This window comes from Triplophysa rosa, linkage group LG23, assembly GCF_024868665.1.
Source record: "Triplophysa rosa linkage group LG23, Trosa_1v2, whole genome shotgun sequence".
Classification (NCBI taxonomy): Eukaryota; Metazoa; Chordata; class Actinopteri; order Cypriniformes; family Nemacheilidae; genus Triplophysa; species Triplophysa rosa.
In genome coordinates this window covers 1,867,527-1,893,447 of record NC_079912.1, presented here as the reverse complement: position 1 = coordinate 1,893,447, position 25,921 = coordinate 1,867,527, and the positions used below count along the sequence as shown (strand labels likewise).

Here is a 25,921-nt window from a genome sequence, read left to right as displayed (position 1 = left end):
TTGTGTTTAGAAACAGTTAATGTGCTTTTCTTTGTGGTTGTTCACAGATTTTGGTGGCTGCATCTGGGTCACCTTCCTGTTCTGCGGCATATGGCAGATTGGAGCCGAGCTCCAGAAACACATATAACTCCGGGGAGTCTCGGGGTGGCGCGTCCCCAGGACGTAGCCACCCTGGCTGGGCACGATGACGGCTGGGCCCCCATGTTTTTTTGGGACCCGCAGCCATACAGAGACTCACGCAGACTCCCCGTCACCTCCCGCACGCCGAGCTGTCTGTCGCCAGTGACTCTCAGACTGGCCTAACATCACACGTACGGGGTTGATGCACAAAGACGCATCCGCACACATTCATACATTGATTGATCCTGCTCTCAGATGCGCGTCTCGTCCCCCTGCACAACATCCCCATGGCGACGGTCTTCTGTCTCCGCTCATCAGAATTAGAGAGATTTTCCCCCTGGGGTGTCTGGGGTGGGGGGCGAACAGGTGGCGGGCAGTTGAACTCAACACAGCAAACGCTCTGACAGGGGAGCGACTACTGCTGCGACTGCACGCGCACACAATGCACTTAATCTCTTAATCAGACGGGATTATAATACGTACGCCCGCAGCTAGATCACGCAACTGCGCTAACTCGCCTGTGATGGGAAAAGATAACGTGGATGCGCAGCGTTAAACGCACTCGCTTCTGTTGAACTGTTGCAGGAAAATGATGCATGCGTATATCTCACCAAGATGTGCGAAATTGTTTCGTGTAAAGAAACGGAAGCCGCCATTCAAGACCATTACTTTATTTGCATTGCGACATCTCAACAAGCATGTTTTCTCCAAGATTGTCATTACTGTAGTGTGGAAAAAATCATTTTGGACGACAACATCAGTCTTATGGGTCAATTTTTCGATATTGAGATTTGTACATCACCTGAAAGCTGAATAAACAAGCGTTCCATTGATGTATGATTTGTTAGAATAGGAAAATATCTGTCGGATATATGACCGTTTAAAACTCTGGAGGGTGCAAAAAAATCAAAATATTGAGAAAATTGCTTTTGAAGTTGTTAATCATAGGCACTGTAGCAGTCCATCCACTCACAAAAATAACGTTTTTTTATATTTAGGGTAGGAAATTAACAAAATCTCTTCTTGGAACATGATCGTTATTTAATATCCTAATGATTTTTGGCATAAAAGAAAAATTGATAATTTTGACCCATTCAATGTAATTTTTCCCGTGCTACCTAAGACTGGTTTTGTGATCCAGAGTCACACATATATATATATATATATATATATATATATATTATAATATATAATTATCAGAGTAAAGTTAATCTGACAAGAATCATTGTTTAGTGGTTTAATGGAAAGTGCAAATGAACTCAATTGCATTACAGTAACACATTTCCAACAGTAATAACACAGTGCTACATACAGTACAGTTCTACAAAATAAGCTTAATGTTCTTCATACACATTATAAATCCTCACTTGTTTTTTATTTTTGTAGTAAAAATGAAAGCACTCGCTCCTTGAAAGTCTGATGGCATGCGAACCAGTCGGCATGTCTTTCAAACGGAGAGGGAATCAACTGATTAGCTTTGATACTCTTTTGTGTGTTTGTGAGGTCGAGGGGTTAGACTGGCTCCACTAGGCCTGAAGTAAAGAGAGAGAGTGGGATTCTGTTGACCCTAGTAACACACACACTCTAATCGGCAATACTGTCCTGACTGCCCTCCTGTTGCTTACTGTCACGCACACACACACGCACGCACGCACACACACACGCACACTCCCCCTCTGAATTTTGGCTGGTCGGCCTGTTTGCCTCCAGTCTGTCTGGTGCCAAGAATCAGATTTCAGACTTTCCTTCTTACAGCCGCATATAAACTCTCGGAGTCCCTCTGCCTTCTCTTTCTTCTGTTCTAAAACACTATTCTTAAAGAAAGAGGGCGATCGTCCAGCTCCATTTTTATTTGTAAACATTCCAAACTTTCAGATACGTTTGATCAATCATGTATGTGTACAGTATGTATGCATGCATGTACACTCTATTTATATATAGTGTGCATACATATTTCGGTATGTATACATACATATATGTGGGTCAAAGACAAAAAAGGGTTTAAGCATAAAAATAATAAGTGTAATACTGCTTTAAATTGTTGTTCAAAAAGAAAGAGAGAAAAGGTTTTCTGTTTAATTTAATTGCATTTTTGTTTTTCTGAGCAAGAAATAAATATCATACATTTTCCCCTGATTTACAAAAGACGCCCACTAAAATGTCATTCAGTGTAACAATCTTGTCGTCAGGCATATTTACAACAAAAATCTATTTATGACATATTAAAAGACCAAATGCTAATTAGTCGTAATTTTACATTGTTTAAAATGTGCCACTATCCGAGGGTTTTGCCCATTTGTCAATACGAATTTTTACTCACTTAAAGCACAATAAAACGTAATGTGCCCCCTTATTCTTTTATATATTTTAATATGTACAAGTCAGAATAAGCATGTTGTTTGAATTTGTACATACTGTAAATATTGTGTTACACTGAATGACAATGTAACATTATTTCAACCAAATTTTGACATTTTATTCTCCAAAAACTTAGTTGAAGCCATAATGTATACATTTTACTTACATTTAATGTGCTTTCTATGGACATAAAATCACTTTTGTACATTTCTTTTGATGGGGACATCTAAACGTCTTTGACCCATATATTGTACATATATATTTATACATACACACACACACACACACACACACACACACAAACACGTGCGTATATAGTGTATAGATAACATATATGACGTATTTAAAGGGGTCATATGACAAGGCTAAAATGAATATTATGGTTTGTTTTAGATGTAATGCAATGTGTATACTCGATTTAAGGTTCAAAAACGCTGTATTTTCCACATACCGTGCATGTTTGTATTTCCTCTTTGCCCCGCCTTTCTGAAACGCACTGATTTGTTACAAAGCTCATCGCTCTGAAAAGCGAGGTGCGCTATGATTGGCCAGTTAACCAGTGCGTAGTGATTGGTCTATAGACTGTATAAAATATGGACGTAGTGTCCGTGACGTCTCCCGTAGGTTTGTGAAGAGTAAAAATGAAGCCTAAAGTAGGCGGAGCCGGTCGTCGCCATCTTGGCATCGCGTCATCCCGGATAATCGTAAATGGGCAAAGAGGCGGAACGTGGTTGGAGCTGAGGCCCCCGGTTGGCTGAAACCACTTCTCACTCAAGTGGCCACGCAACTATTTTGCAGAATTTAAGGCTTAATATAAGTTAAACGGGTGAGTTGTAAAAAAATCACCCTCCTTACAGTTGTCATGAAGGGTAAAATTAGCTATATAGACCAAAATATTGTACCAGGCTGTAAACGTGTTTTATTGTGCTGTAAAGTTGCCCGTTTTAACATGGGGCTCAATGAGATTCTGCTCTGTTTTGAAGCCAACCTCTAGCGGCCAGTCGATGAATTGCAGTTTTAGTCACTTCCGTGTTGGTTTCACGAGAGAGATCGGAAGATTACCCCTTGGAATGGTCGAATACTGCAAGCGTGTGATGGAAATGTAACGCCATATTTGGAACATCAGGTTCCAAAGCAATTGTGCCGACAGGTACGCCCACCTTACTTGCGTATACATTTGGGCGGTCTTAGTCAACTCATACCACGAACTGACGTAGATTTGTGGGGGTGTGGTTACACGAGGTGTTTCAGGCAGGTCTGGGTGAGCATTCGCTTTTAGATAGAATGCATCTTTTGTTCCGACATTTTCATTTTTGCAATTTCACGTGTCTAATACTTGCATGGGCAACTTATAACACACCAAAGACACAGAAAAACACGTGTTTGCGCCATATGACCCCTTCAATGTATATTTACATTATACATGTACACATATGTATATAAGTACTGTATATAGTATATAATGTGTGTGTGTGTGTGTGTGTGTATAAGCACTAAATATACAGTATGTAAACACATATATGTCAATTGTATGTGTGTGTGTGTGTGTGTGTGTGTGTGTGTATAAATATCTATACATTATACGTTTGATAGCAACATCAGATGGAATGTCATCTAACTTCAAACGAGTGACAAAAATACTTTGCCCGCCCTCCCCGGCTCGGGCCATTGTTTCACTTTAAACACAGCAGATCATTTAGCAGACGCATTAGCAGTCACATCGGACAGAGTTTGATCTCAGAGGTAAATGTGAGCATGTGTTCGGGGAAATGGTAAAGAGTAAATCTCTTACCAGCAGTCAGCTCAACACGAGCACATGTGCGCGGGATCGCATCTGTTTATACGCGCCCAGCGCTCTCGGTGACTATTATTCTTAGACAGACGCATTACTCAGTACTTTTTCCACACTATGGCCTATTCTCATTTAGCCTTGGCTCGCTGGATGTGTTAAATGTGCTCGTATTTGTGTGTCTGTGGGTATGCGCGAGTGTGTGCGAGCGCTAAATTTCGCTCTGCCTTTTGATGAGGCCTTGTTGTGATGCCAAACACACTCCCCAGATATTCAAAGACTTTTTCCCTAACTCCACCGCGCATGGACGCATCAAAGCTGATGTGTTTTATGTGAATGAGCGGTCGCTTCTGCTCAAATTGAAGGCCATTGGGTAGCAATATTCAGTGAGTTGAAGTTTAAAAATGAACCCGAATCACATTTTTTCTGTGTATTTGGGATGTCTTCTATTTTTTCTTAAATTACAGCTGGCACGGACTCCACATGTTTGTGCAAAACCCGATGATCCATTTCATCCAGCTTGATCTGAGAATGTTTCAGAGCATCTTGTGTGCTTCAATGGAAGCGAGAAAATGAGAAGTTTACGACGGCATTTTGGTGTCACGTGAAAAGAAAAAGGAGAGAATATAGTCCTAACATGTTGAGAATGAAGTCTAAAGTACAATTTGCTTTTTCGATCAGCGACCTACTGTATAGGAAGATTGCAGAAACGTAAATATTTCATCCTTGATTCTTTTTCAATTCACAAAAATCCTAACATTTCTTTTTATTTGCAGGTTGTATTGCAAATGTTCAGTATGGGTGCGATGGGAATGCGTGTGTGTTCTGTCACTGTTGGTCTGATGGGCTGCTCAAGCGGCTGTGTTAACATGTGGTGTCCCTGTTTCTCTTGTCTTTCTTTCTTTATCCCTCGCACTTTCATCTGCCGTTCTTTCATGTGAGTGTGTGTCGTCCTCCCGGCAGAACGTGTGTTCGGCGCAAGAGGAGAAACTTTAAGCCCAGAGATCAGCGGGCTTTGAAACCGATCCGCCTGCCACAAATATACCCACTTTTATCTGCACACAGCACATACCTGCCTGTTAAAATAACCGTGTTATTATCAGAACACTTCGCCTGTTTGTGACCCACGCAGACAATGGGGCGAGGACATCTGTGATGGCTATAGTTCTTGGAGCGTTGGGTTCTCCTTCATTCAACATTCGTTCATTCAGTTTCTCTCAGGGCCTTTGATGTGTGTGGTTGTGATGGACATTACATGCCTGAATGCAAAAAAAAGGAACAGCAATTTTCAGAAAAACCAAGTTAGTTTATTTAAAGGAACAGTTCACCTTCAAAACGAAAATTCTGTCATCATTTACACGCCCTCTTTCTGACTTTCTTCATTCTGCAGAACACAAAAGAAGATATTTTGAATAATGTTGGTAACAGAACAGCACAGCCCCCCATTTACTTCTATTGTAACCAATGCAATTGAATGGGGGGCTGTACATTCTTCAAAATATCTTTTGTGTTCTGAACTATTTGTTTCTTCTCTGGTGCATGAGAAGAGATGTCAAGCTGAATGCAAGTGACTGGTAGTCTCACTCCACAATATTTTGCTTTATACATTACTTTATACATTATACATTGCTTTATATACTGTACACTTTATATACTGTCACATGACAGGGCTAAAACGAATATTATGGTTTGTTTTAGATTTAATGCAATGTGTATACACGATTTAAGGTTCAAAAACGCTGTATTTTCCACATACCGTGCATGTTTGTATCTCCTCTTTGCCCCGCCTTTCTGAAACGTGCAGATTTTTTACAAAGCTTATGGCTCTGAAAAGCGAGGTGCGCTATGATTGGCCAGTTAACCAGTGTGTAGTGATTGGTGGAATACTGCAAGCGTGTGACAGAAATGTAACGCTTCTTACTATATTTGGAACATCATATTTGGAACATTTCCAAAACAGTTGTACTGACAGGTACGCCCACCTTACTTGCATATACATTTGGATTACTCTAATTTTATTCTGTAATTTAATTACAGTTACTTTTGATGTAATTCAACTAAATACTTTGTGTAATATTTGTGTGTGCAATAGTGGAATTGACATCAAAATTCAAAGTCTAACTTTAAAATCCGTGCTTTAATGTATTATTCTCACATTTGTAATACTTTGGTCAGCTAATAATACTACTTTATGTAGTTTTATATTATTTATTTGAATGAATTAAAAGAGCCGTTTCATGTCTATCCTTGAATCACTTAACTAATCAAGGTTGATATAGGATATAGAAAGTAATTAGTAATAAGTAATTAAATACTTTTCAGAGAGAGTAATTTGTACAATAATCTAATTACACGGTTGAATATGTAATTAGTAACTAGTAGTTAATTACTTTTTCAGAGTAACTTGCCCAACTGTCACGAAAACGCAGGAAAGAACCCAATTGCAGGCAGCAGGGATGAAGGGGTTAACAAGTGACTTTATTTTACAAAAAACACCAAAACAAAAACCCACGAGGGGGTATAAATCAGGAACTAAACTAAGAAACAAACAGAAAACAAAGACTTCCCACGAGGGGGCAAAATGAAAACAAGAACAGCAAAACTAAACTTAAACGACACCACCAAACATCTAATACAAACAATACAGGGTAGAACAAACAAACTCACTCTTGAGGAACAGATGACAGGACAAGGCAAGACGATGACACGAAGCAGCACATAACATACGTAATTACCGACACAGGACAATGCAACATGAGGGTATTATATAGGGAAGACAGACAAAGGATAACGACACGGGGCAGGTGTGGGTAATTAAACACTCAGGGAAAGATAACGAGGAAACGAGATGGCGGGAACAGAGACGAGACACTGGAGAGAACGTATATTATTGTCAAAAGGACAAAATATGTTTCTCTCCACACATAACCAAAGGCTTTGTCATGACTCTGCTACAGGACCAAGAAAAACATGACTAAATGAAGCAGAGCCATGACAGAAGCCCCCCCTTTAATGAGCACCTCCAGGTGCTCACCAAGGGGTAGACGGACGAGACAAGACCGACTGAGACAGTGACAAAAACCAGACAAACATGGTGAACAAGACAAGGGGCAGACAAGACAACAAGACTAAGGGATTGGGGTGACTTAACAAAAATAACAAACAAGGGAGGGGGGAGGGGCCAAACCAGGGCCATGGAGGCAGTCCATGGGGGAGGGGAGAAGGGGGAACAGTCCCAGTCCCCGGCTGCACTCGAGGGCGCGGAGTCCTGGGGGACTTAGGGGGAGCCTGGGGGGGACAGTCTTTGGCCCTGGGGGTTTCCCAGGGTCGGCTTGGCTGCCGGACTGGAGGCCGGCTGGAAGGCTGGCTTGACGCCGGCTGGAAGGCCGGCTGGGCAGGGCTTGACGCCGGCTGGAAGGCCGGCTGGCACGGCTGACGCCGGCTGTGACCGGCTGGAAGCGCCTGGCTGGACATGGACTGGACGCCGGCTGGATCACCGGACTGGACGCCGGCTGCTCCCGGACGGACGCCGGCTGACACCGGACTGGACGCCGGCTGGCCCGGACCGGAGGCCGGCTGGACACCGGACTGGACGCCGGCTGGACACCGGACTGGACGCGCTGGATCACCGGACTGGACGCCGGCTGGATCACCGGACTGGACGCCGGCTGGATCACCGGACTGGACGCCGGCTGGATCACCGGACTGGACGCCGGCTGGATCACCGGACTGGACCGGCCGCACCGGACTGGACGCGGCACCGGACTGGACCGGCCGCAGACTCGGGCACGGACTGGACCCGGCCGCACCGGACTGGACCGGCCGCACCGGACTGGATGCCGGCCGCACCGGACTGGATGCCGGCCGCACCGGACTGGATGCCGGCTGCACCGGCGTGGACCTCCTCCGCTGCGCCTCTCCCTCCTTCTCCGCACCACCGGATCCATAGCCGACCTTGGCAATCCGTGGGGACCGGAGGGAGTTCCGCAGCGGAGGAATCAGCGACGTCATCCCCGGATCCCCTCCCTCCCCTCGCTACCGGCGCCACCAGAGTGAACGGGGACCGTGGAGCTCAAGCCGGAGGGTACCGAGTCCCCCCGGGCAGCGGCAGTCAGGTCGAGGCCCTCCGGCGTGATCGACCGCGAGGTGGAAGTCCCACGTGGAACCCCACCCCCGGGATCGTCCCGGTTGGCCACGAACCTGACCATTGCCGCGAACCCTAGGGGACCCAGCAGCCTCTTCTCAGACGGGGTGAGGCGCTGTGTGAGGCATCATCTTCAACTCTGCCTCGTTGAACTCAGCCGTCTCAGCCACCGCCGAGAATGCCCCGGCGAACTCCCGATTCCCGTAGTTCCCCTGGCGGAAACCTAGCAGCAAGCGGGCTTGAGAGGACCGTGAGGACGACAACGTGCCGTCCATCTTGCTGCCTGCTGGGTTCTGATTGGGGTCGGTCATTCTGTCACGAAAATGCAGGAAAGAACCCAATTGCAGGCAGCGGGGATGAAGGGGTTAACAAATGACTTTATTTTACAAAAAACACCAAAACAAAAACCCACGAGGGGGTATAAATCAGGAACTAAACTAAGAAACAAACAGAAAACAAAGACTTCCCACGAGGGGGCAAAATGAAAACAAGAACAGCAAAACTAAACTTAAACGACACCACCAAACATCTAATACAAACAATACAGGGTAGAACAAACAAACTCACTCACTCTTGAGGAACAGATGACAGGACAAGGCAAGACGATGACAGGACAAGGCAAGACGATGACACGAAGCAGCACATAACATACGTAATGACCGACACAGGACAATGAAACATGAGGGTATTATATAGGGAAGACAGACAAAGGATAACGACACGGGGCAGGTGTGGGTAATTAAACACTCAGGGAAAGATAACGAGGAAACGAGATGGCGGGAACAGAGACGAGACACTGGAGAGAACATATATTATTGTCAAAAGGACAACAATATGTTTCTCTCCACACATAACCAAAGGCTTTGTCATGACTCTGCTACAGGACCAAGAAAAACATGACTAAATGAAGCAGAGCCATGACACCCAACACTGGTTCCGACACTTAAATTTTTGCAATTTTACATGTCTAATACATGCATGGGCAACTTATAACACACCAAAGACACAGAAAAACACGTGTTCGCAATATACTGTATGACCCCTTTAAATGAATCTATAGCATTTTTCTTTTTTGCAACATATTTCAATGATGCAGTGATTTGTTGTGTTATTTTTTGGACGTGATGCAAAAATAACACTTTTGAAGCACCTCGGAGTTGTTTATAAATACCATAATATATGAATTTAATATGACTTGATACCGTGGTGTATATCAAAGTACCACAGTATTACCACCAAAGCACACAATTCTGAACTAAAATCGCATCCTGTCCTGTCTTTAGGGCCGAATCCAAAATGACTCAACAGCTTCCAGACCCTCATCCTTCGATTCCACGCAAGTATTCTAGTGGGTCATGCTCGTCTCCTCCGAGCGCGGCGCGGCGGTTGTACAGAAACCTGTCTGGAAAGTTCCGCACGGCAAACCTGCCGACGGAAGATCCCGCGCTCCCGGCCCAGGACAAAGAGCATCCACACAAAACCACTATGGTAAGATGAACCTGCTCGTAGAATATTAAAGAACTCATAAAGCAAACTCCACAAACTTTGAATCACTTAGGAACTATAGAGTAACTCTGTATAAGGCTGTGTGTGTGAAGTTTCAGGGTAATGAAGCTCTATTTGAAGCTGTGGAACATCAGGAGTTGGGTGTGGTTGAATCTCTGTTAAACACCTTCAGTCTGGAAGAGCTCGACCTCAACACACCCAACAGTGAAGGTCTGCTGCCTCTCGACATCGCCATCATGACTAACAACGTCCCCATGGCCAAACTTCTGCTGCGGGCCGGGTCCAAAGAGAGCCCCCACTGTGAGTACACACACACACACACACACACACACACACACACGGCCCCTGCTGTATGAATCATAAAGCATGTTTTTAATGCACAGATGCATGCCACATGCTATCCACAATGACTCATTGCTTTATTCAGTGGCCAAAGCAATATCATATATAATATGACAATAAAGGCACCAATGTTTAAATCATTATCAGCCTTTTATTTATATTGATCATAATTCCTGATAAAAGAAACAACGATCAGTCATTTTATATAGTTTATTTTTCTTATGTCACATAAATGTTAAAAATGCTTATTCACCCCAAAATGTTTTTTATTATATTATATGTTTCATATAAATATCATATTCTATATAATATGTTTTTATAAAGAATATCGTCTTAATATATTGGCCGATATACAGAATCTAAATATTAATATAAACTTCCCCAAGACTGAAACAAAAGTCAAAAAGTGGACAACTGCTTTTATTTGAAAACATTCAGAGCAGAAAACAAGGTAACCATTAGTTCGCTTTTTCCCCCTGAAAATCATGTACCAAGCCTACTTTACACTAGTTAACCATTCTTAACCTTTAAACTTTCCCGGTCTATTTTTTATTTAATAAACAAATTATAGATGTTCTTCCAGATCAACCCAGAAATGTCTAACAGGTCTCACGACAGAAAGCATTCAGACAGCAGATATGCTTTTGTTTTTCTAGAATTTACACATTCATTAATATCTACATACTGTTCCTACAGCAACAATGTTTTGCTAATAGCAGTAAGTGAATGATCATGACAGAAAGATACTGTACTGTATTTGAACACCGTGTCTACACCAGACACGACAAAAGACAATAAAACACATTAGAACTCATTTTAATTTGACATTTTGTCCACACTGGATGTGGCGCGACATTAAAAATGACCATTTATCGTCCGATACTGATATGGTCGATAATTTGTCGTCCACCCCTTTTTTATCCCTTGTATGATGTTCATATTTGCAGGTCAAGTAGAGCTACAGCATTGTTCATTTTTAAACAAATACAGCCATGAAAATGTATAGAAATATACTTTATTTCATCCCAATTTAGAAACAACATAGACATCATATACGTGTAATATTTGTCTTTTACGTCTGTGAAATCACATTTATGAAAAAGGTGCTATTTCAAAATGATAAAGAAATGATAAGGAGCTACTTAAAATGATACCGAATATAAATATACATTTTTCCTAACTGTGCTACATTAGAGAGAATGAAAAACTATTGAGACTTTGCATCATTTTTTCGGAAGAAAAACATGTTTCAAATGTACCTGTTACAATGGATCCAGTCAAATTGAATACTCAACACAGTGTGCTTTGTGTCAGTTTCCACCCTGTTGCGCTTTCTCTTGTATGAACGTTTACATTCGTTGTGTCATGGCATCCATGAAATCAAATGCATAGAACACCATTCTGAACCACAAAATCAGAATGCTAAAGGGTGGTTTTCTTTCTTTACGTGTGGACGGATCCACAGATGATCTGTCCAGTAAAGTGCAGGAGAGCTGGAGTGTTTGCTTTCTAAAGCACCGTTAGACTTGGACTCAGCTGCTTGGCTTTGATGAAGTATTAACACACAGATGCCCAGTAATCCAGCTCATTACCAGTTTTAATAAGAGCCCTGAATGTACTTAATATAAACACACTTCACATCACACACATCAAACATGCGGGAGGGTAAAAATGCCTCGCACACTCAACGGGTCACACGTACAGACGCAAGAAGATAAAAGTGTCAAGATCACACACTCGAGGACGAAAATAAGGCTTTTACTTTCTCGCACGTACACGCTCAGACGAGTGTGTGTTACTCAAGTGCTCTTGAGTGCTTTAGAAGTATGGCTGTTAGAGTTACGACACATGCCAAGAGATTATGGAGGTCAAACTCAGTGCCACAACGTATACAGACGCAAAAGACATTTGTGGGGTTTTGTTTCTGGACATCTTTCAGTGACTTTGTGAATGTGTAGACAGCGTGCTGTGAGGACGTCTTGTGTTTTCAGTTTTAAGTCTCGAAGGCAGAGCTTCTCATCTGGCCTCGCTGGTGCAAGAAGCGGAGCATCGCATAGCCGAGCTGGCCGCCCAGGTAACAGGGGAGGAGCCTGAGGAGAGGGAGGAGTCAAACAGAGAGAGACAACTCAAGCCGTGGGAATGGAAGCTCCGCCTCTACAAGCGCATGCAGACGGGATACACGCATGCCAGTGAGTTGAAACACACACACACATCAGTCTGCTGCAGTGTATTGCATGAAATGAAATCCGTTTGTTGATTTTAGGTCCTCCTGAGCCTCCGAGCGCCGTCCATCTGTCCGTCAGCAGCAGCACTAGTCTCAGAGTTCATTTTCAAGAGCCACTTTGTCACAATTCTGCTGTTATAACCAAATACCGCGGTGAGTGACCTCTGACCCGATCATAGATATATGCACATAGATGCCACATAAGCGGATGTTTCCATGGTGAGTCGTCCGCCATATTGGAACAGTCAAAGTTGGACCATAAACTGCGTCTGCAACTGTAGTTACAGTATATGCATGTATGAATATCAAATGTTACGTGTTGTTGTGTAGACACAAGTTTAATGTTTTCCCCTTCTGAATGAATCCTTTGCTTGTTTGTGTCTCAGTGGGGTGGTGCAGCGTTCCTTCTTTTAGCCCACTGCTGGGTGAGATGGTCATTGATGATGTGACTCAACTTCAGTATGACATCACTGATCTCACAACGGTTTGTATAGAGAGAACAACATAGAGCTACACACACACACACACACACACACTTGTCTGGTTTATTATCTCCGTGGGGACAGTCCATAGTGTACCAAACTGTATTTTATCCCTTAACCCAAAGATCATAGAAAACATTTTGCACTTTTAGATTTTCAAAAAAGATTGTTTGGTAAGATTTATAAGCTTTTTTGCCCATGGGGACCTCAATTTTGGTCCCCATGTGTTGGTGTGCATTCAGGTTTAGGTCCCCACCGGGATATAAAAACATGGCCGCACTCATACACACACATTGTGTTGAAATTTGTGTTCACACTAATCTGTGTGTGTTTGTTCCAGGGCACGTGTTATTATGTTCAGGTGTCAGCGTACAACATGAAGGGATGGAGTTTACCTCAACTATCTGAACCTGCTTGTGCGACTCCTTCAAGTGAGCATACATGCACACACGCTACATTGCAATAAACAGGACATATGTATAGACACGCTAGTCTTAAGATGTTACGTAACGTGTGAGTTTGATTGGTTGTGTGTTTGTTTTTATGGGTGTTTACGCCGGGCCGGTTGTGTAACGTTTCTGTTCTTGTTTTTATGTTTGTGAGCACAAGTTTTAGGGCTCTTTTATGTTGCGTTTGTGTGTGTGTTTTAAGCATGCTAATTTAAATGTGCGTGTTTGTGTTTTCCATTTTGAATCCCTCTGGAAATATTTGCATGTCTGTGAGAGGCCGTAAACTTGCAGACAGAACGCCTCTTAGACACCAACACGCACACACACCCACCTACACACACACACACTTGCTGTGTCCATCTACACTTCACACATGGACACACACACACAGTGTGTTTCAGGGATATGTAGGTATGATTTTACAATTTATCATATTTGCAACATGTTTGTTTTTTTCTCACTCCGTTTCTTTCATAACACACACACACACACACACATGCGCACACCCTCGGTGAGGTTAGTGGGGCTGAAGAGAGGGTCTGTGTTAGTCGTTCTGGGAATAGAGCGTCCGTGTTTTCCCTGCTTTCTCGGGAACCGGCCTGCGACCAACACACCATCAGAACTTTATCCTGTTTACCATGTGAAGTGTGTGTGCGTGCTTGATGCTGGGATATAAGATGTACTTGTGCTTCTCACTAACATCATGGAGAATGTGAAAACTATTAAAGAACTGAAAAATTCAATGTGATGAATCAAATGATCATATTGTCAGAAATTACTCTGAATCTTTATGAGAACAATCCATTTATACTAGAAATGTGACAATATTATCGATACCGTGTTATCGCAATAGCAAAATTGTCTCAATATTATGGTGGTCACATGACTTTATGAAACGATAGGTCTTCCGGGCCTAACATAGAGAAAGTCAGAAAAACTAATAGATGTTACCTTTGGCAAGGTCCATCTGGTGCAATTATTTTATTTTATAAAAGGGATTTTTCGGTCATTTGACCCAACTCTTACCTCTAAACAACAGTTATGATTAGAGGATAAATAAAAGAGGATGCTTATGGCACATTTCCAAGCCACCATTTGTCATTTTAAATACCGCAACGCGGGCGGTATACCGAGGTATTATCATGCAGTGAGATTTTGATATTGTTACATTCCTAATTTATACCCATTTTCAAAGGGCTACTTCACCCCAAAATAAAACACATTTGAATCTGTTGATTTTACCCACAATGCACTGGTTTTATCTCTCGCTCTCCATTTTTGCAGGTTGGAGAGAGGTGGACGGGCTCTTGCCCCGTCAGCAGGGTCTTAAAGAGGCTTTGGAGCAGCTCCTGGGCCAAATTAAAGGGACACATCGGCACTGCGCGTGCCACGGTAAACACTCCATGACACCGCATGTGAATGAAAAATCTAAGAGCCACTGTGACCACCAGCACAAACATCTCAAACAAATGCTGAGTTAATATTTCAGAGGCCGGACCCCAAACAGGCCGAGCGGGTGTGCGCGCGTGTCTCCAGGGGTCTACTCTGGGGGTCTTGTTTGTTGTTTTTACGGCGTCGGGGTTGAGGGTTTACTTTACTGTGAGTTAAGGGGCATAAATTAGCCCGGACTGTTTGGAGTAAGAACCTGGCACTTACACACAAACACACACACACACACTGTATAAGGAAATCCTTGCCTGTTCACTTGGACTTTATATTCCGAGTTCCATCTGAAAGTCTTTCGGTCATGAGTTTTAGAAAAGTAAAACTTTGTTAGTTTGTTGTTGTTCAGCTGAGTTTGAGCTCTTGTAGGTTTACATGTTGGTTGTGTACTACAGTGACACGCTCGCTCTCTCTCTCTCTCGCTCTCCCTCTCTCTCTGCACATGTGTGTTTTCAGAGCCGAGCAAAGCCGCGTCAAACATCAGGAAACATTCAGTGTCTAAAAGCCTGAGGCATCTTTTCCAGCCCACCAGCAAATTTGTCAAAAATCTGAAAAGGTACAAGATAAACAACTCCAGAAAGGGCTATTTCAATAGTTAACGCTCTGGAAATCACTTGTCTTGTGTTATCTGTGACGGCCTCTCTCTCTCTCCTCAGGGGTCTCTATCTGGCCTGCATTTTCTACAAAGATGAGAATGTTCTGGTGACTCCAGAGGACCAGCTGCCTGTGGTGGAGGTGGATGATTCTTACAGTTGCCATGCGCAGGACTTCCTCTGGTTCACAAAGGTATAACAAAATCTGCGGTGCTGATGTTTCCAAACGAATCGCAGCAACAATCTCGCTTTACAATAAAGCTGCTGAATGATGACATTAAAGAACTGTTTTAAGCGGCACGCTTCCTTTCTGTTGCACAAAACTTCTTTACAGACAGTAACAGCGTAAACAACGCTGTATGGCCCAAACTTAACACACCTACGGTAGCCCTCCCCAAGAATCAATAACTTTTGAGTAGTTTTCATTGAATTCAATTAATGTACAATCAAATGTGAATATAAATGAATATGAATGAAATATAAAACGAATTGTTATATTATAACCAAACACAGACAGGAAGTTAACTTCAGGCCAGGCGTGAGCCTGTGAAACTGTTTATAATTTGAAAAAGGCTTTACAGACTATAAAAGGGTGAGATGAATTATATTATATGAGTCGAAAGTGGTTCTTTGGAGGTCCAAAAAATAATTTTCCTATGGTGTGCTGCAAATTAAAAAAAAAAAAACCTGTATTTTTAACAGTGAAGTTGAATTTATTCTTTTTTTTAAGATGAATCTTGGTGTTTGTAAATCTCTTATAATGGAAAGACACATGTACAACACATGTATAGTCCTACAAAAACACAGTGATAAGCATTAAACTACATATGTATTTCACTACAAAATAAATGCAAGCTGCATTGAACCAAATATTAGCAAGATGCGCCACTGCCATTACAATGAACGGGGAGGAATGCCACGCTCAATGCGGCCGCTCTAGCGAAGGAAGTCCCGCCTTCCAGTGAAACGAGCCAATGGTCAATCAATATTGACTGAGGATTCTCTGGGGCGGGGCTCTCGTGAGGCGCTTGCCAGCCTGTGCGCATGCGCAGTAGATGAAGCGACCTCGAAAAAGGTGATTTATAGCGCAATTTAAGCTTAGCAAACCAAAGAATGGTACAGCCCATGGGTCAGATTGAATTATTTATAGGAAATAGGCTGTTTAATTGTGCCAATTTTTGCCAGCGAGTTTAGAAATATTTGCCTTCCCCCGTTCTAGTAGATAGGACTGTGGACTGGCTATGACGTCAATAACTGCCCAGAGGCGTTGCAAACATGGCCGCCAAGTGGCAAGACTACCGTATACGGATAAAATCCATATGCAGTACTATAAAATGTACAATAATGTACAAATATAGTAGCAAAAATAAATGAGAAAAATTAAATAAATTATAATAAATAGTCAAATATATGAAACTTCTCACTAATTGTAAATGTTTTTAGTTCAAACATCTTTTTTGTTCAAACAACTTATCTGAAGCAGAACTTCACACATACACGCAAAAATATTGATGCTCCTAAGCTCTACTTTTCAGGAAATAAAAAAAACATTGTACTATTTTAATCAATTTTCATTGGTTAAAAATGTGCAAAACCCCCAGACAAACATGAAGGTTACTAATAGTAATGCTAAAAATCACACATATGGAGATCCAAGATTTAAGCAAGACAGTGATGACAGTGTTTGTTACAGGTGTCGCACCTGTGGGAGGAGCTCACCTGGATTCAACAGTGCATCAGTCCTGCACACGCCTCCAGCTCCTGCACGCTTCAGACTCGACTCAAAATGCTTCAGGCTGCCGCGCAGCTCCAGGTGATCACATCTCAACACATCAGATTGTGCGGTTTGTGTTTTTAACGCATCCCACGCTTTGTGTGTGCACTTACAACAAAGAATTGTTATCGCAAGCATTACAACACTGCGTATTGTCCTGAGAAACCTGGTGTGATGTGTGTGTGCAGGCGCTCCTCGGGACGGTAGATCTGGGGCAGGTCTATTTCGAGCCCATCAAAGACAAGCACGGTAACGCGGTGCTGGTGCTGATGAGAGACGTGGGCGCGTGTGTACCGCTGGAAGGCGTGCGATGGATTCCCCTCAGTAAATTCCAGCTGCAGCGCAGGTCTTCCTCTTCGGATGAGGCCACGGCTCTGGAGACGCTGCTGACCACACTGCACGTGAGTGAACGCCGTTATCACACCGCAAAACCAGGACTCACAAGCTGCTTCATTCCACAAGTGTGAATGAAAACCTCAATCCTGTCTCGCTCGGAGCCTGGCAGCCCGTCAACCTTAAACGCTGTTGGGTTTAGATGGTCTCATCGGTGATGCATTTTAATGTGGTGTTTCACAAAGGTCTAAAGTTGAAACAGGATGACAAAATTGTTGAGAATTATTCAACAAAATGATTTTAGCTCCTGCACTTCTCTTTGTGTGTGTGTGTGTGTGTGTGTGTGTGTGTGTGTGCTGAATTGTGGGTGTATGACAGTAGTATTGTTCACTTGATGATTTAGTCTAAATAACTGTAAACATCATTTAGCTCTGACTGTGTGTGTTTCAACGTCTCCGGTCTCAGTGTGAAGATGATGTTTGGTCTGAACGGCTCACATTTTCCTGTGGTAAAGCAGTGTGTGTGTGTGTGTGTGTGTGTGTGTGGTAAAGTGGTTCCACAGCTCAACAACCACATGGCTCCAGCGTCAATCTCACAGTCAAATAGTTTAGAAATGATAAACGTGGGTCAATTTCAGGCTGTTACAGGAAGTTCTTTATACCTCTGAATGTGTGAATGTGTCCGTGTGCGCGTGTGTGTGTGTATTGTGTGTGTGTGTGTGTGTGTGTGAGTGTGTGTGTGTGTGTGTGTGTGTGTGTGTGTGTGTGNGTGTGTGTGTGTGTGTGTGTGTGTGTGTGTGTGTGTGTGTGTGTGTGTGTGTGTGTGTGTGTGTGTGTGTGTGTGTGTGTGTGCGTGTGTTTGTGAGTGTGTGTGCACTGATTTGTTTGTGGACATGTTTTTATATCCCGGTGGGGACCTAAACCTGAATGCACACCAACACATGGGGACTCGCGTGACCGTGAGGACCAAAATTGAGGTCCTCATGGGCAAAAAAGCTTATCAATTGTACAGAACAATATTTTTTTTAAATCTAAAAATGCAAAAAGTTTTCTATGATCTTTGGGTTTAGGGGTAGGGGATAAAATATACAGTTTGTACAGTATAACAAACATTACGCCTATGGACTGTCCCAACGGAGATAATAAACCAGACATGTGTGTGCGTGTGTGTGTGTTTTCTTACTTTACATTTCATATCTTGAAAAGATTTCAGATTTCAGGGTTTATTCTTGTTAATGGATCGTATATGTAAGGGATGCCAGCTAGTGAAGAGTTGTGCAGTGTGTAAACCTCACTCCCCGACCAACCGAGACGCTCTAGCGACAGAGGCTAGAGACTGTGGTCTTTAGCCTCTTCGTTAGAGCACCCGTCTCCCGTTCGGACCGACGCCGGTTCGAGGCCTGCGCAGAGCGGGGCGAGTAGGACCGGTTACATATACATATAATACCATAATGTTTAAATTCTTCACAATTTAACGACATCTCATTTTTACCATTAGGCCTACATAATAATTTTGTTGGCGTTTGAATAGAGTGAAGTAAAAATGACGTTTTATTCAAGCTATACAAAATAACTTGGTTTTGGTTCAAGTGTGACCTGGACATGTGTGTGAAGATCTACGTATGTGTTTGCCTGTGCGCAGGAGAAACTGTCGTATCACAGACGCAGTAGGAAGTGTCTGAGTCCGGGTCTGTATCTGGGTTATCTGAAGCTCTACACATCAGTGGATCAGATCCGAGTGCTCGTGTCACACAAACACCCAAACGTCCTCTGTCACGGCAAAATACGAGACAACGGTCACGTCTCCAGGTACGAGCGTGTTTATGGAAGTGTTGTGCAGGCGTGTCTGTGCGGGTGTTATTGTAATCGTGTGTGTTACGCAGGGAGGAGTGGGAGTGGCTTCAGTCGCTGAATGCGCTGGAGGGGAGCACGCAGGTGTGCGACGACGTCCAGAGCGCTCCTCATCGCCTCCTGCTGGAGCTCAGAACTGCTGCCAAAGATCTGCTCAGCTCCATTAATATTCACAACGACCAGGTATGGGAACCTACAGTACAACACTGAATGCACATCTTTTGTGTTTTGCCTGTATGGGGTGTACAATAAAAAAATCTTTTGGACTCTTCTCAGTTCTCCAAAGGCAACACAAGACTTTCTTATAAATAACATTTTCATGTGTTGTTATATTCGTATTAGGCACAAGATTTCCGGGTGTATGTGAAAGAGGTGGTGGAGTTAGGGGAGGGTGTGTCCTTCCTGTTGCTCCTCCCACCGTGTGAGGAGGTGTGCTCTCCTCCGGGACAGAACCATCTGTGCTCGCTGCGGTCCAGCTTCTTCACTCTGCCGCTGCAGATCTTTGAGCTCGGTGAGACGACATACACCGTAAAAACGTTCACAAATGTTGTTTCAAATTGAAAGGTTCTTTCTCAGCCAAAAACCAACATTCTGTCGTTATTTAACAACCTGTTCAAGTTCACCTATATTCCATCTGCGTCTCTAGTTCACTTCGAGGCATACTCTCCCAGTTTCATCGCTCTGTATTGTCGCGTGTCGGCTTTGCTGGGTCTGGAGTCCCTGATGTCCCAGCAGTCTTTGCGAGAGGCGTTCTCAGAGACGGAGCTGCTCGCTGCCAAACAGAAACATCAGCAGGTTGAGGAGTATGTGCAGGTATTTCTGACCTCTCGGCAATTTAACACCGGCAGCTAGTTCAGTTTTCACCACGGTAACTGACGGCAGTAAAACAGCAATAAAATACAGCACAAACTGTACAGCTGCTGGAATTTACTGTATCACCTTTAGTAGACGTGAGAGGACCAAGAGACGATAAAACACACCAGTTCTCACAGGTCAACATGCCGTGTGTTTTGTCATTTTAGCATCTGGAGGATTTGTGGCGTGACGCCCGCTGGATGGCCGTCCTACAGTCGGCACGATATAAGCATCAGAACTCGGGTGCGAGTCTCGGCTGGATTATAGACTTCTCCAAAGAGTCCATTCCAGAAAAACCACCTTCCACCTCCTCTCAGCCGTCGTACCTGCCATCACCGGCCCCTTCACCTGATATCACACGCAAACACAACGGTGAGAACATGCGTTCTAGTCTCATCTACCTCATCATCTAACCTCTCTCTCATGTTCACCACAAAATATCTTCTCTCTCCCTTTGCAAGATTCTCACGGTCTGTCTGATGAAGATACATCCGAGGTGTTCCTCGCTGCTGACATGGACTTTAACTCCAGCGTTCCCACAAGCACCAGAGAACTGGATCTGCTCCCCCCCTCCCCGACCAGCTTCCGCTCCGTGTCGTCCGCGCACCCTCCCACATCGCCGCGCTCCTCTCTGAGTCAGCCGGACGTGCTCTGGACCGGCGTGAGCAAATGGGAACATCTGCCCATGAACTCGTTCGACAGCGACTTCATCCTTCCCAGCCGTCAGATCGAGCTGCTGAGGGTCACGGAGAAGAGAACGGCGCTGTGCGTCCGCACCAGCAGCTTGGAATATCCGCCTTCTGTCTCCACGGCAACCTCGCCTCCCAGTTCCACATCACAGAAACGCTGGACACGCCCTTCCTCCTTTGACCTGTGCTTCTCCCATGAGCCCTGCCCCGTGCCCGTGCGCACCCTGTCAGAGGACAGTGGGGTACAGCGACTCTCCGCTCCCTCGGCCGGGTCTCCTCTCAGGCTGTGTCACACCACTCTGAGAGTTTACCCACAATACCGCACCGGCTTACCTAAAGACACCAGCGTGAAAGTGAGTGTTGGAGGGTAACAGGTGACAAATTCAGCTGTTTTTAGATGGAATTTGAATTGCCCCGCAGCGGGTGAAATTTATATAAAAGCAAGAAAAAAGAATTGCAATAGAAATAAATATCATATACAAATTATTTCAAATAATGCTACAGTATTAAGAAATTTAACACAGTTAAAGAAAGAAATGACCTTTTTTGTTTCATTGTATTATGAAACAAATATTTTGTAATAATACCACAGTCCTTGTACTACTGATAATTATTTAGTTATGAATAATTGAAATAAATAATGAATAATAATATTTTAATGTTACTATTTAATCATTATATTTCAAATAGAGGTAATTAAGTCTATTTGTTCCCTCATATGTAAAATCCATGTTCTCAACTTATTGTTTTACTATTTAGAAAAGTTAAAAAAAGTTGTTTTTATTTTATTTATATGTGTAATTATTAAATATAATGATTATGTGACCCAGTCTGTGAAAACCCAGCAAAAGTGTATACTGTATATATATTTTTGTGATTTATTGTTTTCTAAATAAAATCCTACATAATGTAAAGAACATTCTGCGAAAATATAACTTGAATATCTTTAATAATAATCTTTCATATCTTTTTTATAACTTTAATATCTTTCATCTTTAAAGTGATGTCATGACAAAGATTGACAACGTTTTTAGAAGCCCAATCATAAAACCTTTTTTAGTCATTTTAAGTACTGTATTTTACAATTTATATATAGTCCTATAACCTGCCATTTACAACAATAAACACACATTACTGATTTTCCTCATTTTTATTAATTTGATGTTCTCAATCGCATAATTCGATTATTTGAATTAGATTATCTGACTAACCTGGATTTCACAGATGGGTCACATATATAAATTCAACAAACAAAATGGCATTTCAAAAATGGATTATTAATATGACAAATGACATGATATTTGTTCTTGTGTTTCTCCAGTTGCGTGTGACTACAGAGACATCGGCTAAAGAGATGGTTGGATTAGTGGTGCAGGAGATCAACACCGTCTGCCGTCACCTGCAGAACGCCGCCCATCAGTGCACCTGCGCGGGCGAGCCGTGCGGCTTTCCGGCCTGCGTGTCCGAGGTGTGTGTGTACAGAGCAGAACAGCTGGAACACTTTGGTCTGGTTCTGCTGGTGGAGGGGAGGGAGAAATGGCTGCAGGATGATTTTTGTCCGCTGTCGCTGCAGAACCCGTGGACGCGCGGGAAACTCTGCGTGCGTTTCAAAGAGTACTCGCCGCTGGCGCTGCAGTTCAGCAGAGCTACACCCGTGTGAAGCGCAAAACTCTCTCCTTTCACATGTGCATAGACTACTGTTATTCATTTCATTTCAATCACTTCACGAAAAGATGTGTGATGGGTCTACTGGAACGGATGTACTGGATTTATCTTCCAGCTGCACTACACTGGCTCTTATTCTTCAGCTTAGTGACGTAAGACGCTCCGCTAGGACAGTGGCACGCTAACACAGCGAGAGATTCACTCTTAAGCGTTCACTGGTAAGTCAACATGAAATCAAAACCACCCTGTTTACTTAATGCACGTTCTCTTAACTGTACTCAAATCCTCCATGCATGTTTAGAGCTTTTCTGCTGATGTCACCCAGCCCCACCCCTTCAAAAACATTGTTGAAGTAAAAGGGTTTCGAACACGGTTTCATGTTGACTTACAGAACCGATGTCACGTTCTCGGTCTAAAACGCTCACATTCTTAGTAATGTGAATTCAAGTTATTCAACGTAATTGTACGTTTATTTGTGTACATTCAGCAGTGACTACAACTCTTCCTTTAGTATTCAGAAGTGAAATGTTTACAGACTGCTTTTGGTGGTTTGATATCACCAAAGAAATGTCTTGATTTGTGGTCGACACTGTCATCTAAATTCTCCTCCCTCAGGATTGTTGCACCCGTCTGCCGGCCAAGAGAGCTTGTCCAAAATCTCAAATTGTATCGGGATGCTCACTCACAGTGACGTGAGACTGTTCTTGCGTTGACGTTGTAAGCGATCACATCCTACATGATATACAGCTGTACACCCGCTGGCATACTTCTGCGCCACGAGCGAAATACGCAGAAATACAAACCTGTCCTACATTTCTGACGCAACTGATGCACTTGAGAAAGTTTCTACACTGGAGATCCGTGATAAAACAGAAGCTAAATCCAAATGTGAAGTGTTTTGGAAGATGCTCTGTTGGGCTTGGACCACCGATGCATCGCCTCACACGCTGCCTCTTTCTATTGACTCGTGTTCCCGCTGGTTTGTTTGAAGACCGTTTCATCTGGTGACCGTGCTGTGGAGTTTATTATTGATATCGTGTTTTACTGTCTGTACTTCATGACTGAGCAACACGTCTTCAGAACTGTTCGCTGCAATAATATTTGACACTGTAGCTCGGATACGGATTTCTCTTCCAAACACACCTGGACTAAAGACATGGACATGGATTCATGGACATGTACAAATACACACTGATACACAACCAGTGTTGTGTACTTGCAGAAGATGTGTGAACATGTGTGTGCATGTTTCACACATGAGCTCATAGTCGTATGGTTGTCTGTTTGATGAAACCATAGTTTTGAGCAGCAGCTGCTGTGTGCGTGCGCGCGTGTTTGTGTTGTGTGTGCGCGTTTGTGCACACGTGTATGTGTTTGTGTGTGTGTGCAAGTGCGTGTGATAGTTGTTTACTACGTGCATCATTGTGAGCATCTTATTACCCGCTGCGGTCTGATTCAGATTCTTCTTTCTGCAGTGAAATGCATCTCATTGATCCTGAAATGTTTTCTTGGTGCGAGTCGAGCAAATGCTGGAACTGATGACAAAACTGCAGGTATTCAACAGCATCACCAATATGTAACAAAACTTTAATATAACTACAAAAAAGCATGATCCCCCCGAATCCTTGAGAATGGAATGACAATCCAGTTTCCAAAAAAGAATGTATATACGTACATTGCAGCTTAATATATATATTCTATGTGCAGTACTGCACATTTCGGCAAATAATTCCAGAGATGCATTTCAGATAACCTTACAAACACCCAAAACTCTTTTGAATACGAAATGAAATGCTTTTGTGATGAAGTACAGTTTTCTATTGCAAAACTCAATTAAGCCACTTGTGAATGCATTAGATAGCAAATGATCATATTCACAGCCTCTGAATGAACTTTTGACTTCATCGTGGATGTATGAAGTCGGTTTCCCGTCAGGTCCTCACAGGTCGCATTAACTATGAACGTGTTCTACTAACATTTGACAAACACTGTGTGTTGTAATTTTGTCCCCATTTTGAACCGTATACATATAGCGGGTTCACACATAAACCCATGTTTTGTTTGTGAAATTTGCTTGAAAAGTGTGCTTGTGCTGTCTTTTTAAATAAACGCCACTTGTTTTTGTTTTCTAATTCATGGACGTTTTTGACTCGAGTGTCCAGATAACGCTCAGGGCCGTTGCACTGTAATGTGATTTTATATATACAGCCACGGAAGAAATAAGAGACCATTTCAAATGTTCATGTAATCTGCCTTTCTAGATGTATTGTGGTCATTCCAATCCAGTGTGTGTTGAACTTCAACAAAATCAAACCTCAGGAGTGACATAAAGTCATGCAGGAGCAATGTGAAAGACCGACAGCATGACAAGACGCATGAAACAGGGATAGGAATCCAGGTTTTCACGAATAAGAATTCATTTTATTAAATAAATACCAATAATATGACTGCTGTTTTGTTTAAAAGTGAATACGAACTTGTTTTCTTTGCAGTATTGGAGAAAACACAGAGCAACTTTCCTGTTATTTTCACCCGTTTCTCCAGTTTTCATTTTCTGCAAATAATTGCAAATAGAAGCAATATTTTTATTTCAAATTTGTGAGAAATATTGTCAGCAGTTCGCGGGATGAAACAACGCTGACCATTTTACCTAAACACACACCTATACATAGTAAAGCCCATTGCACATTGAGTCCGAAATTTGCGTCCGAAATTTCCGCACGTTAAAAAATAAATACGACCTCACGTTGTGTCAATCGCATTTACACACTGCCTCTGATATTTTCGTCCGTCATAAAAAAATTTGGACCGGGTTCGATTTTCTGCGTTTTTCGCATCCGTCAAGCATTTTGAGTGGCCTTTTTTAACAATTCAGAGACGCCGTACAAACGAGCGCCAAATACGAAAATCGCATACGAAAATTTCAGACTGTATGTGCAAAGACCTTAAATTCAGAAAAACTGAAAATAATTTGAAATGGTCTCTTAACTTTTCCGCAGCTGTATGTTGACCTGACAAGAAATCGAAGGCCGCTGGATGATTCACTGTATCAACATTTACTGTAGTTTCTCACTTTTACTAACCCTCTGTGGGAAACACTCGACAAACACTCACAAAACGTTCACACAAACAAACACAGACAACACAAACAGGCAGACGACACACACACTGGTATACAAGCTCTCTCTCTCACACACACACACACACACACACACACACACACACACACACATTAAAGGGCAACGAAGCGAGTGGAGGACCACACACATACACGCGCACTGCACCTTTAAGACTGACTGTGGCTG

At 42.9% G+C, this 25,921-nt stretch overlaps 1 protein-coding gene across 8 annotated transcripts in view; it reads left to right on the top strand.

The window, feature by feature from the left end:
• The window catches only part of LOC130546692 (ankyrin repeat and fibronectin type-III domain-containing protein 1), a 76,289-nt gene extending 51,263 nt beyond the window's left edge, over nt 1-25,026 (top strand). For 5 of the 8 annotated variants that reach the window (XM_057322074.1, XM_057322073.1, XM_057322068.1 and 2 more), the window contains 18 exons: nt 9,695-9,899; nt 9,995-10,217; nt 12,251-12,448; nt 12,523-12,636; nt 12,870-12,967; nt 13,306-13,396; nt 14,699-14,806; nt 15,314-15,413; nt 15,514-15,643; nt 17,144-17,263; nt 17,413-17,625; nt 19,199-19,365; nt 19,440-19,590; nt 19,750-19,918; nt 20,054-20,220; nt 20,430-20,634; nt 20,724-21,304; nt 22,273-25,026. In XM_057322074.1, coding sequence (XP_057178057.1) covers nt 9,695-9,899; nt 9,995-10,217; nt 12,251-12,448; nt 12,523-12,636; nt 12,870-12,967; nt 13,306-13,396; nt 14,699-14,806; nt 15,314-15,413; nt 15,514-15,643; nt 17,144-17,263; nt 17,413-17,625; nt 19,199-19,365; nt 19,440-19,590; nt 19,750-19,918; nt 20,054-20,220; nt 20,430-20,634; nt 20,724-21,304; nt 22,273-22,611 — 3,379 coding nt within the window. In that variant the 3' untranslated portion in view covers nt 22,612-25,026. The remainder of the gene's footprint in view (nt 1-9,694; nt 9,900-9,994; nt 10,218-12,250; nt 12,449-12,522; nt 12,637-12,869; nt 12,968-13,305; nt 13,397-14,698; nt 14,807-15,313; nt 15,414-15,513; nt 15,644-17,143; nt 17,264-17,412; nt 17,626-19,198; nt 19,366-19,439; nt 19,591-19,749; nt 19,919-20,053; nt 20,221-20,429; nt 20,635-20,723; nt 21,305-22,272) is intronic. The other 3 variants (XM_057322076.1, XM_057322075.1, XM_057322072.1) reach the window with 2 other exon arrangements.
• Nucleotides 25,027-25,921: the final 895 nt, after the last annotated feature.